This window comes from Triturus cristatus, chromosome 7 (genome assembly GCF_964204655.1).
Source record: "Triturus cristatus chromosome 7, aTriCri1.1, whole genome shotgun sequence".
NCBI lineage: Eukaryota > Metazoa > Chordata > Amphibia > Caudata > Salamandridae > Triturus > Triturus cristatus.
In genome coordinates, this window is record NC_140590.1 from 540441249 (window position 1) to 540454136 (window position 12888).

Here is a 12888-nt window from a genome sequence, read left to right on the forward strand (position 1 = left end):
CCACAAAAGCAGTGGTCCCTCAAGGCTCTATAATGTCCATGCTTTTCAACATCTACATGAAGTCATTACCGGAACTGATAAATCAATTTCACCTCACGTGCTATAACTATGCAGATGACACGCAACTACTCCTTCAACTGGAATGCCCCAAAGACATTGGAAAAGCCCCAATTTTCAGTTGTCTCAGAGCCATGTATCAGTGGATGACTTGGAGCCATCTCAAATTGAATGCTTCTAAAACGGAAATACGCACATGTGGCAATTGGAAACATCATGACCAGCTTGCTGCCTGGCCTGATGAACTGGGATCACCGCCTAAAGTACCGAAGTAAGTAAGAAACCTCGGAATGACCATGGACTCCAAGCTGTCGATGAATGCCCAAGTGGACAAAATAGAAAAATCAAGCTTTGTCACAATCAAAATGCTGCGACGAATTTTCCCTCATATGGGATTCCCACACAAAGTCCAGGCTACCATCTCCCTTGTCCTGTCCAAACTCGATTACGCCAATAGCCTCTACCATGGATCACTTTTAATATCCATGAAAAGACTACAGCGGATTCAGAACTCTGCTGCCAGACTACTCTTGCATATCAAACCGCGAGACCACATCTCACCTGCCTTGAAAGCCCTGCGTTGGTTACCGGTTGCCAGAAGATCCACGTTTAAGCTACTTTGTATCACCCACAAAGCAATACATGGAATGGAACCGCTATTCATCAGGAATAAAATCACTAAACACATTCAACAAAGGAACCTCCATTCTAAAGGGGCATCTTGCCTCGAAATCCCAAGATACAAGGAAAAAATCATGGGTGGAACATCCTTCTCTGTTCAAGCACCCAAACTATGGAACTCTTTACCCCCCCAACATAAGATCCACCGACAACCACCTTATCTTCAGAAAACTACTCAAGAATTGGCTCTTCCCCACATAAGCACCATACACAAACAGACATTTACAGCATATCTGGTCTACATGTACTTGCTTCCATTGTGCATCTATGTACCTCCATGTCCTTGGATCTGTGTGTCTGTTACTTTTCTCCTGAAAAAGCATGTCCAATGCACTACCCTATTTTTCATCCTGTACCTCTATCAATTTCTTTAATCTACATATACTTACCTCCTTTATGCATCTATATACTTTCAATTTACTTATGGATCTATATATTTATCACTTTCTTCTAATTTAGCATTTCCAATGCACTACCCTATTTCTCAGCCTATACTTCTCTCAATATATCTTCTAGCCCAACTTTCTGACTCATCCCAAACTTCTTTCTACTACTCTTTCCAATGCACTACCCTATCTCTCATCCTATACATCTATCAATATATCCTCTACATCCACTCTCTCATTTATCCCAAACCCCATACCACTACTATGATCCCCCAAAATAACTATTTCTAGACTCTCTCCTACTCTACCCATCCTTGCATCATCTGACACCTCTTTTACTCTACCGATTCCCCAAAACAAACCTTTCTAAACTCTTCCCTCTGACTCTTGCCCTCCAAAAACCCTTTTTACTCACCCAAAAGCCTCCTCCTACTGCTATGACCTAAAAAACAAAAAAAAATCCTTCACTCTTCTATCCCTCCACTATCCTTTTCAATCAAAATAACTGACTAACATGTTCAATTCTCAAATTCCATATTCCACTATACTAATTCACCAGTAATCCTTTATGGGGTCAATAGTAGCGTGCTACTCGCCAATAAAGCGTTTCAACACCCCATCAGGGTTATAAGCGCTATATAAATGCAAACCTTTTTCCCTTTTCCACCCCTCCCCAACCCTTCTCAATCCAAATAACTGACTAACGTATCCACCACTCAAATTAATTTCATGTCACCATACTAATTCAACACTAATCCTTATGGGTTCCAGAGTAGCGTGCTACTCGCCAAAAAAGCACTTCAAAAGCCCCTCAGGGGTAGCAAACGCTATAGAAATACGCTATAGAAATACAAACCTCTTTCCCTCTTCTATCCCGCCACCTACCCTTCTCCATCCAAATAATTGAATAACATATCCACCACTCAAATTACTTCATGTGTCAGTATACTAATTTACAACACTAATCCTTTATGGGCTCTGGAATAGCGTGCTACTCGCAAGAAAAGCACTTCAACACCCATCAGGGGTAACAGGCGCTATATGAATGCAAACCTTTCTTCCCCTTCTATCCCTCCGCTATCCTTCTCACTCCAAATAACTGACTAATATCCACCACTTAAATTACTTTCATATTTCACCATGTTAATTCACCACTAATCCTTTATGGGTTTACGGAGTAGCGTGCTTCAACACCCCATCAGGGGTAACAAGCGCTAAATAAGTACAAACCTTTTTTCCTCTTCTATCCTTCTGCTATCCTTCCGAATCCAAATAACTGACTAACCTATCCACCACTTAAAATTTACTTGCATGTTTTACTATACTAATTCAACACTAATCCTCTATGGGTCCCGGAGTAGCGTGCTACTCGCCGAAAAAATGTTTCAACGCCTCGTCAGGGGTAGTAAGCGCTATACAAATGCAATTACAATACAATACATTGCTGCAAGATTTACACTGTTACCCATAGCTGGAAGGGATAACACGTGTGTGTGTCTGACACATAGTTCTACTGTCAGTTCTCAGTCTGTTGTATGTTCCGCTTCTGACACTACCTATATCTCTATTGTATAGTTTTTATGTGAGGTAAGTACTTTAGCTGCTGCTCCAGCCCAAACATTTATTTCGGCATACTTCTCTTCCCAAGGTGTTCCACCTCACACTCGTTCTCTCCTCCTTTCTGGCCTTTTACTCCTCTAGAGGTTTGCCAACTGTTTTTCCCCCCTTTGGGGCTCTCTGCCACGCTAGTTCTCACCCTAGGCTTTTTGTGACACCCCTCCCTGTGTTCTCAGGCCATGAAGCGAAGACTGGTGGACAAGCAGGATGACCTGCTAAAGGTGAACCGCAGCCTGAAGGACACGGAGATGGCGTGCAGCACCCTGCAGAACAACTTTCAGGAGTACAGCCCCGACCTGCCCCGGCAGAGGGACGAGGTGCAGCGGCTGAACGATCGCTACCATGCTGTGGCTGACCAGCTGGACCAAAGGTGAGAGGACCAGTGGAGTAGCTATCAATAGTGTAGCAGGTGCAGTGTCACTGGGGACAAGGGAAGCGAGGGCCTTTTGTCTCCTAATTAGGGCATTTTTTTATTTTTTTTTACCAAACCAGGTGCTTGGGGGTCAATATCTTTTCTAGCATTGAGGCTCATAGCACCCTTGTGAGAGCACTGGAAAGAAGAAATGGAGTGACAAGAGAGGGGTGACTTAGTAACAATGCTTAATTTGACCCAGTGGTTTCCGGTGCTCAGCACCAGCACTTAATTGCCAATACCGACACTTTTGGCAGTCTGCCACATGGTGGCACTGTTTGTCTAAATTAGAGATGAACACAACAGTAGCTTGAAATTAATACAATATACATTAAAAGTTACTAATACCTGCTGTTGGTATTATCATTGGCGGCTCTTGCAGGGGCAATGGGTGGTGCACGCTGCAGTGGCATCCTGACAAGGGCCCTGGTACTTTTTTTTTTTTTACAAATTAAGCACTGCTTAGCAAAGCAGGAGAGTAGCCACATAATATAATAAGAGGTAACCCCCACTGCTTGGACTCAATAGGCATGCAGCAGAACCAAAACTGCATCACTTGCTGCTCCTGGAGCTCGACTGGTCCTGACTGACAATCCTAAAAGTAATACTGGACCTATCAACCAACGTTTTCAAGTGGTGATTTTTTTAGTCAGTCTGCCACAGTTCTCTTGGCTGTTTAAATCCAAAGGTCTGCAAATCATGGGGTTGTGCAGGTGTGTACCACATCAATGCACCACAGGGCTGCACAACCACATAGGTTCTTAATTTTTTTTTCTTCATGAGACACTGAACTTCATGGTCCGTTTTGTGAAAACTAAACAACGTGAGAGCGACAGCTAGGTGTAGGGCTGGACTAAGACCCCTGTTTAGGGGGAGAGGTGAACCGCAGTAATGACCCTACGTCAGAAGTGGGCACTGGGGATGCACCCTTTCCCACTTATTTGTGGGGGAAATGGTACAGGATGCAATGTTGCAAAGCACACAGTGATTTTTTGCGCTTTTTACTTTATGGGTATAAATCTTTATGAAGGAATAACTGGATTTTTGTGTATGAAATAGCACATATTAAAACACACTCTACCAACTTTCCACAACCCAACTTTAAATTGCATCGATTAGATGGAATTTTAAAGTAGGGGTAAGTAAAGTTCCAGAGTCTGCTGACTTGCAACGTTGAGTATTTTCTAAACTTGTCAAGCTTCATTAAAAAGAAAGCTTGTAGACTTTTTTTAGTTTAGATAGCTTTATTGAATAAGATAAGCATAGTAAAACATCAGTACAAAAGAGAAATATCATAAAACAGTAATGGAACAATATTAAAATAAACAAATATGCAATTCGATCCCAAAAGAGGGATATATAAACTATACCAAGGAAAAAAGCTTTTTAAAATTAATTTTTGTGGGGGGGTGGGCGAAGAGAGAAAGAAGGAGAAAAGAGGGGGGAGGGGAGAAGGGAAGTCAATATAAAATACAGATTCATTAATAATTATTCCGTAAACAATTAAAATTGAAATGCAAATCAATAAAAACAATGAGGTATTAAAAAGGAGAAGAAGGAAAACTCAAGAAGCATGTCTAGAAAGAAAATTGGTTAAAGGTGACCATAACAAGTCCTTTTTGATTAATAGAGGTACTGTGGTGGCAAAAGCACGGTCAAGCCTATGATGATGACATAATAAGTTCCACCAAGCACTGTACGAAATTTTTGAAGTATCCTTCTAGTTGGTTGTGATGATCTGAAAGGAAATGGCTATATATAGATCTATAAATTTACGTACTTTACATTAAACTTTCCATATAGGTGAAGAACCACCCAAAAAATATGTACAATTTCAAATGAAAAGTCTGTGGCTAAAATGTCATTTAGTTTTGACCAGATACAAGACCAGAGGGATTTGACCAGCGGACAATGAAAAAACATATGGAGGAAATCACTATCGATATACGAACAAGACCAGCATTATTTGGATTCAAGCAGTCTAAATTTATGGGGATCAGAAGGGGTGAAAAAGAGTCTGTTGTAGAAAAAATATAAAGTCTGTGTGGTGCTAGCGGAGCGGGAAACAGTATGTATTTTAGACCAAATAGAGTCCCAAACCTGGAGGGAGAAATCCTGAGCAAGATCCTTTTCCCATAAAAGTTCTAATTTAGATTTAGACCTATCAGCAGATGAATGGGAAAGTAATTTGTAAATGGCAGCAGCTCTGAAAGGGATAGAGAAGTCTAGTAGAGGGGAGAGGGTCGGAGCAGTATTGGTCAGGGAGCTGTCGGCTAGGGCATTTTTTAGCAAGGGGAATTGGGAAGAATGTGTGCTGGAAATATTAAATGAGTTACGAATTTCCGAGAAATCATCAGGGAATTGTCTTTAAGTAAATGGTCATAGGTGGTGATACCTTTGTCAATCCACTCCTTCCAAAATAACGCTCTGTTATTTATCTTTAAGAATTTATTATACCAAATCGGAGTTTGGGAATGAAATTCAACTTGCGAAAGAAAGGAACGAAACAATGAGAGAGCAAGATCTTTGGAATGTTTAAATATGGGGGTGAGAAAACGTTTCGGAGGCTGGGTTAGGAGAGTAGCTGTAAGAAATGAAAAGGCTAAACATTGCGCAAGCTCACGGGAACTCCAGGCTGTTAAAGGAGTACAAAAGAGTCTGTTAAAAAAGGCCAGTTTTGTTTTAGTGTGAAAGCAGAGTGATACCAATTGAGGTTAGGAAAATTAACTCCACCGATTTCTTTGGGTTGTTGGAGACGGAAAAGAGAAATCCTAGCTTTGCTGTTGTTCCATAAAAATTTAGTTAGAAGACTGTATATAGTTTTAAAGAAAAAAGCAGGGAGAGAGATAGGGACCATGGAGAGATAAAAATTAACAATGGAGAGGAGCATCATCTTGATAATTTCTAACCTCCCCCACCAGGATAAGAAAAGAGGGGACCGACCTTCAATGAGTATAGAGAGCTTCTTCAGTATTTCGGTATGATTGTTTTTAATAGTTTCTCTAATAGTGTTGGCATAAAGAATGCCTAAACACTTAATATTCTTGGGATTCCATTCAAAGCCAGAACCGTGGAACATATGTGAGAGGCAAAATTTGCTTAGAGGTAAAACTTCAGACTTATCAATGTTTAGTTTGTATCCGGAGACTAAAGAGTATTCTTGTAGAAGAGCGAAAAGAGAGGGTAAATAGGTGGATGGATTAGAGATATAGAGTAGGATATAATCAGCATAGGCAGTAAATTTAATAACAGTGTTCTCAAATTTCAAGCCTGTATAGGATGGCGAACGCCAAATTAATTCCAGGAAAGGTTCTAAAGCGAGAATAAAAAGGAGGGGGGAAAGGAGTAGCCTTGTCTGGTGCCTCTATGAAGAGAAAAATATTTAGATTGAGAGCCATTAACCCAAATGGAAGTAGAAGGAGCGGAATACAGCAATTGAATATAATGGATAATAGGGGGGCTAAAACCATGCCATCTCAATGCTCCAAACATGAAATCCCAGCTTACTCTGTCAAACGCTTTTTCAGCATCCAATGTGATAGCTGCAACTGGGGAGTCCATTATTGAGGCAAGGTGGATGATGTTTAGGAGAGTTCTCGAGTTATCAGTAATTGATCGGCCTTTGACAAACCCAGATGGATAAATATTGATGAGGGCAGGGATAACTTTGTTAATTCAAATAGCTAAAATTTTAGCATAAATTTTGCAGTTTGTATTTATTAAGGAAATGGGCCTATAATTTTTACAAAGGGAGGGATCCTTATCTTTTTTAGGAATTCAGCATAACATTGCCTGGGTAAAAGATCCCTTGGACTCTCCATTGATAAGAAAATGGTTGATCAATGAGAGTAAATGAGGTATTAGAATTTTCTTTTTGGATTTCTGCTTTTTAATTTTAAGGTAATTAGCAAGGGATTTGCCAGCTTTGTTCCGCCCACCATACATTTTTGCATTGAATTTGAGGAGATTATTAGATACAGAGTCCCAAGAGTGTTTGTTGTATTTCATTTTCGCTTTGATAAGAGAAGATAGTGTATCCGTGGAATTTGTGGTGAAATATTGATGTTCAAGATCTTTAATTTGTTTAAGGATGAGAGAGGATTGTGAGAGGGCTTTTTTCTTCTTTCGAGATACAAAGTCAATAATAAAAACTCTAGCTGCAGCTTTGAATGCATCCCAAATAAAGTGAAGTGAAGGTTATTATGAAAGAATTCCTCCATGAAGGGCGAAAAATGCTCAACAAACTGGGGATCTAAGAGGAGGGAGTTATTAAAGCGCCAATGACGAGAGGGGGAAGAAGGTGAGGGGTAGTCCATGTCCAAAATAACGGGGGCGTGATCTGAGATTAGGATAGAGCCTATTTCGGAATTAGTCATGAAATGTAAGGCGTGTTGAGTGAGAAAAATGTAATCAATACGGGAGTGAGATGCATGAACGGGGGAAAAGAAGGAAAATTCCAGTGTGTCAGGATGAGAGATTCTCCAGGTGTCTATTAGGCCTCTAAAAGAGATATCTTTAAAAAAAAAAAATTCATTTTATTGGGAACGTATCTAGTCTGTGATTTCCGATCCAAAAAGGGGTCCATGAGTTGATTACAGTCACCACCCACAATTAAATACTCATTCGCATGCGAAGAAAGGAGAGTGTAAAATTCATTCTAAAAGGTTAGATCAATGCCATTTGGACCATAAACATTACAAAAGGAAAGTTGTGTGTTATTAACAGTAGTATTTAAAAACAACCATCTACCATTATTATCATGAAATTAATTTTGTAACTGAACAACGCAATTTTTGTTATTCACTGCCGGGGAGCAAAAAACTTCTCCTACCCATTGTTTACGCAGTGAAGACAAATCTTGCAATTAAAGATGTGTTTCTTGCAACAAAGCAACTTGACATTTCAGTCTCGCCAAATGAGATCAAACACGTTGTTTTTTGACAGGATTGCGAATACCTTTAACATTCCATGAGATAACGCGAAGACCACTCATCTATGGAAATTTGACTTAGGAGTAGGTTAGAAAGTGAAGAAAAGTCAAAAAAGGGGAAGAGAAGAGAAAGTAAAAGTAAAAAGATGATGAAAAGGTTAAGATACCAAAGGAGATCAAAGAGAGAAGAAATTGTGTCAAATATCCACCATAGTAGAAGCAAGAGGGAACAATAAAGGACCAGAAGCTGAAAAGAAGAAAAAGAAGAGTTAGAAAGAAGTGGAAAAGGAAAACCTTGCCAAAGATGGAAAGGATAGGAGGGGAAGAAGAGATATAGCAGAGAGGAGGAGAAACACAGTCGTCCTGAAAAAGATAGGAATAGAGAGATGACAAAAAGCCAAAGAGCTTTAGGCATATTGAACAAAAAAACAAAAAACATTAATGGGGGAGGGGGGACAGCAAAAGTCAAGACAGCCACCACACAGAGAGGAGCACCGAACGGAAACATACAACTTTACATGACAATATAAAAGGAAGGGAGAAAATCCTGCATTGGAAAAATAATAATATATGAGACAAGAAAGGAAGGGAACTTACAGGACATTAGGGTAAAAAACAGTGGGATGGGTCAAATAGTGTGAACCAACAGATGGTATAAACGGGGATCTTCGACAACAGCAGAGGGAGGATCTATACCAGAGGAAGAAAATACAGACAAAAGACAATTAAAATGAATGAATAACAAGTTTACATCTTAGAAAATAAAAGAGATGACAAATAACAAAACAATCAATGCTTGCTAAGTTCCATAAGTTCTCCTCGATGTGTGTGTATGAACTTCCGAAGTTCGGCAGGATCTTCAAAGGAAAATGATCTGTCTTTATAAGTCACCTTGAAAAAGCAGGGATGTATAAGACCATAACGAGCGTTCATGGATATAAAGGCTGGTCTAAGATCGAGGAATTCCTTGCGTCTGCTGGCTGTTGGTTTAGATACGTCTTGACTGAAGAAGATCCAGTGACCAGACTAGAACAACTGTTTAGCTTGGCAGCATTAAGGATTGCCATAAGATCAGAACACAACAAGAAATAGGCAATGATACCTCTTGGTTTGGTGGAGGAAGAAGCGCTTTGAGGCCCAAGTCGATGTGCTCTTTGAATATTAAAATCCGTTGATTTTGGAAGGCCAACAATCTGCAAAACTTGAGTCTTCAGAAAGGAGATCATGTCTGAACCTTCAGATCCCTCTGGAATACCATAGATGCGTAAATTATTACGCCGGTTGCGATTTTCTAAGTCTTCTGTAGTTTTCTTAAATTGGGCAATTTCTTTAGTGAGACTATCAACCTTGGCGATAACATCCTAAGCATCACTTATCTTTCTTAAGACGCTTACTGGTAGTTGCTGCAGAATCTTTGCGACTTCTTGAAGAAGTTCCTGTGGCCCCATGCTGCTTATTAGATTGCGAGTGATCCATGAGAAAGAGGTGGTTAAACCAGTCACAATCACGCACTTGTAAGGACAAGGAAGAGACCACCAAACCGCAAATGAAAATGGTCAGTGAGGTGCAAAAGCAAAAAGAGCGCACAGCCAACAGCCCTAACAATGCTGCTATGAGTAAGGAACACTGGCCACAAACGATATCCACTGCGCAATAGGCACCTAAGAATAGAGGCAGTCAACAGATGCACAGAGACCCCCCCGACTGGGTAGAACTGTATACATTCGTTAGAGCACAGTGTAGAACAGAGCAGACATACTCTTTGATAGGCGGCTTGGCTCAGGTTATGTTAAAATAATCCAGCAGGGGATTGTGAGGAGCACAAAGAGTATAATGACGTCGCTATTTTGAGAAGAGGTTTCATATATGGCACTAGGTACTCACTTCATACGATAGTGACAGGCAATCCATTATTTAGAGGAAAGCAGAATGCTGGGATAAAAGCATAGTCAAGACCTCGGCGCAGGCCGCTGAGAAAGCTGCATGCTGAGTTTAGAGCAGCACGTCAGAGATTCACAAAATGGCGGCCGTAATATATTGCATTGCTGAGGCGGTGGAAAAAAATAAATAAATGGAGGTCTAGATGGGCATAATTGACGTCGGAAGTTAGCCTGCACATTCCTGGCCACCTCTGACGTTCACATACCCCTTTGTGAGCGCTGACAATTCGGGGAAGAGGTCCCTTCGGTAATAAACGTAGCTCGGCGCTACGGAGCTCTTCAGTGCGTGGCCATCTTGATACCGCCGCCACGTGCTCTCCCCAGCTTGTAGACGTTTTTAAAAATAAAATAGGTTGCTATCTGCAGTGTCCCCTCCCTCCTACACCACTTACCTCAGCTAGTGGATTTCCAGACTCAATAATTGCTTGTTGAAGGGTGTCCTACCTGGTGTATTCTGCATCAGCAAATCATCACTTCTGGAAAGGCCAGAAGAGCTAGAACCTTACATGTTCAAAGTTAGGAAACATCATCTGTCTTAGTGAAGGGAGAAGTACCCACTTGTTTTTGCTCTTTCCCTCTCCTGTCCTGTCTTTTATTCTAGAGCCTGTCCTCTCTGCCTAGTCCCTGCTTCTCAATCTTTTCTCCTTCTCTTGCTAGCCCCCTTTTCCACATGTCTCCCTCTCGTCCCAGTATCCTCTCCTGTAGTCCTGTGATACTTCTTCTTTGGTGTAGTTAATGAGAGCTTTCGCTGTAAGGTTCCGAGTGACTCATGCAGGTAAAATAAAACAGAAGAATTTGTGAAAGGCCACCGCGGGCATTATACACCATTCTAAGCAATCCTGACCATTATGGTGCAGCGTGGGTGTGCTATAAGAATGAATTCTACTGGGTGGCAGTGGGCATGAAAGATGCAATGTTTCCAACCTGTGACCTGAAGGAAAACCAGCCTGTGTCATATATAATATGGTGCTGGAGAATCATGTATTTCAATGATGACGCCTAACTAGGCCGAAATTGGTCTGGGGTTGCTTGGATTCTGATTCAGAGGGACCCTAGCCTGGAAGTTCGACCTGGACTGTTCCTATTGCAGCAAAACCAACATTCATTTGCCTTTGGCTGGTTTTTGTATGAGATGGTATGGTGGACAAAACAACTATGGACTGGGATGTGACACCAACTAATTACCAATGGCTGAGATTAATTCACACAATAAATGTATCACTTTTTTGCTTTCCCCACGGCTGGTTTGCTCATCTGCTACAGGCATAAGAGTCTCTTGATGTATTTGTTACTTACAACTTGCAAAAGTATATAAATTAATCCCAGCTCCATGGTTTCCTCTCTGAAGGGAAAAGATACTGAGCGACACCAACCTCAGTTACCAGCAGTTCACATCCTCCAGCGACAACCTGGACAAGTGGCTCGGTAGCCTGCCTAAGAACAAGGTGAACCCTGAAGATGGCCCCAGCCAGATCAACTACAAGCTTCAGTCAGTGAAGGTGAGTCACTGGGGACAGAAGACAGCGATGGGTAGGGTAAGCCTGCTGTTTAAGAGTAAGTGCACATTTTGTGGATTTGTGGAGTGAGAATCCACCTTCAAAAGCAGCGGGGCACTCTGCACAGGCATATGATCCAACATGTCTACCACTGGGGCGTTGCAGAGGCTGCTTGTGTGTCCATTGCAGTCGTACATAGGGAGACAGGGAGAGCTGTTGTTTTTGTGCCAGTTCGTGGCACGGCAGTAGCCAGGGGAAATTAATCATTCTGCATTCAAGGACAGAGGTCATAATTGATGATTGAGCAGTACACATTCATCTTATTCATCATAACCGATGAATACCATTTTGTGGCAAAATATGGTATTGTCTACTGTACTTTTTTTAAGAGTCAATACAATTAAGATTGACCATCTGCATTCACGCAGCTTGTGAGTGTATTAGATTTTGTGCAGGTAAGCTAGAATGCTCGGTAGATGCTGCCAGAAAAGCCATTTTTAGCAACTTCTTGAATTTCAGGGAGGATGGATAAGTCTTAGAAGGACAGGTAGTGAGTCCTAAAGTGTTGGAGCATACATTGAGCGCGTTGTGCTGCTAATGTTTTCTTTGTTGAACGGGGGCTGTCATATTTTACAAAGGTTTGTGTTCCAGAGTTGAAAAGTTTGTTTGAGAGATATTGCCTGTCATTCTAGAGAATTGTATAGTATAGTCAGTCATTGAATAGTATGGTATGGCATTCATAGTAGGGTATGCTATGGCCTGTCATTGTATGGTATGGTAAGACCTGTCATTATATAACATGTTATGGCCTGCTATACTATATAATGGCGTAGCAAGGTATGGCCTGTAATTGTATGGCAGGGTATGATAGGGTATGGTACGGCCTGTCATTGTAAAGTATGGTATGGCCTATCATTGTATTGTACGGTATGGCCTGTCATTGTATGGTGTGGCTTGTTAGTGTACAGTGTAGTATGGTGAGGCATTGAATCTACTGTCATCATTGTATGGTAAGGTATGTTTCTGTTTTATATGTCTGCTGCTTTGAGATACGACGACACTCTTGCATGAGAGTGCTATGGGGTTCAAACACACCTAGTGTTAGGCCATATTGCCTAACCCCAGAAGCATTTAAGAAGAATGAGCCTGTGTGTTTATGCTGTGCCTGACCTCCCCTGCCTCATTCAGAGTTGCCTGGATTACTTTTCACTTTGTGCCAGCTTGTTTGCTCCATGAACCCCTCCGAGTAGGGCTGAAGAGGTTGACCAATTTAACCAGGGCAAAGAACATAGTAAGCCACCCCCTTTCACCTGTATAACAGTCATGCTTCTAACAACTATGTATGTTTTTTTCTGAAGTTGCCTTCTTT

General features: G+C 41.2%; 1 protein-coding gene across 1 annotated transcript in view; it reads left to right on the forward strand.

Annotated features, from left to right (window-relative positions):
- Positions 1-12888, forward strand: part of EVPL (envoplakin) — a 255635-nt gene that overhangs the window by 221741 nt on the left and 21006 nt on the right. Inside the window, exons 18-19 of the mRNA XM_085616949.1 lie at positions 2918-3111; positions 11372-11522. Coding sequence (XP_085473075.1) covers positions 2918-3111; positions 11372-11522 — 345 coding nt within the window. The remainder of the gene's footprint in view (positions 1-2917; positions 3112-11371; positions 11523-12888) is intronic.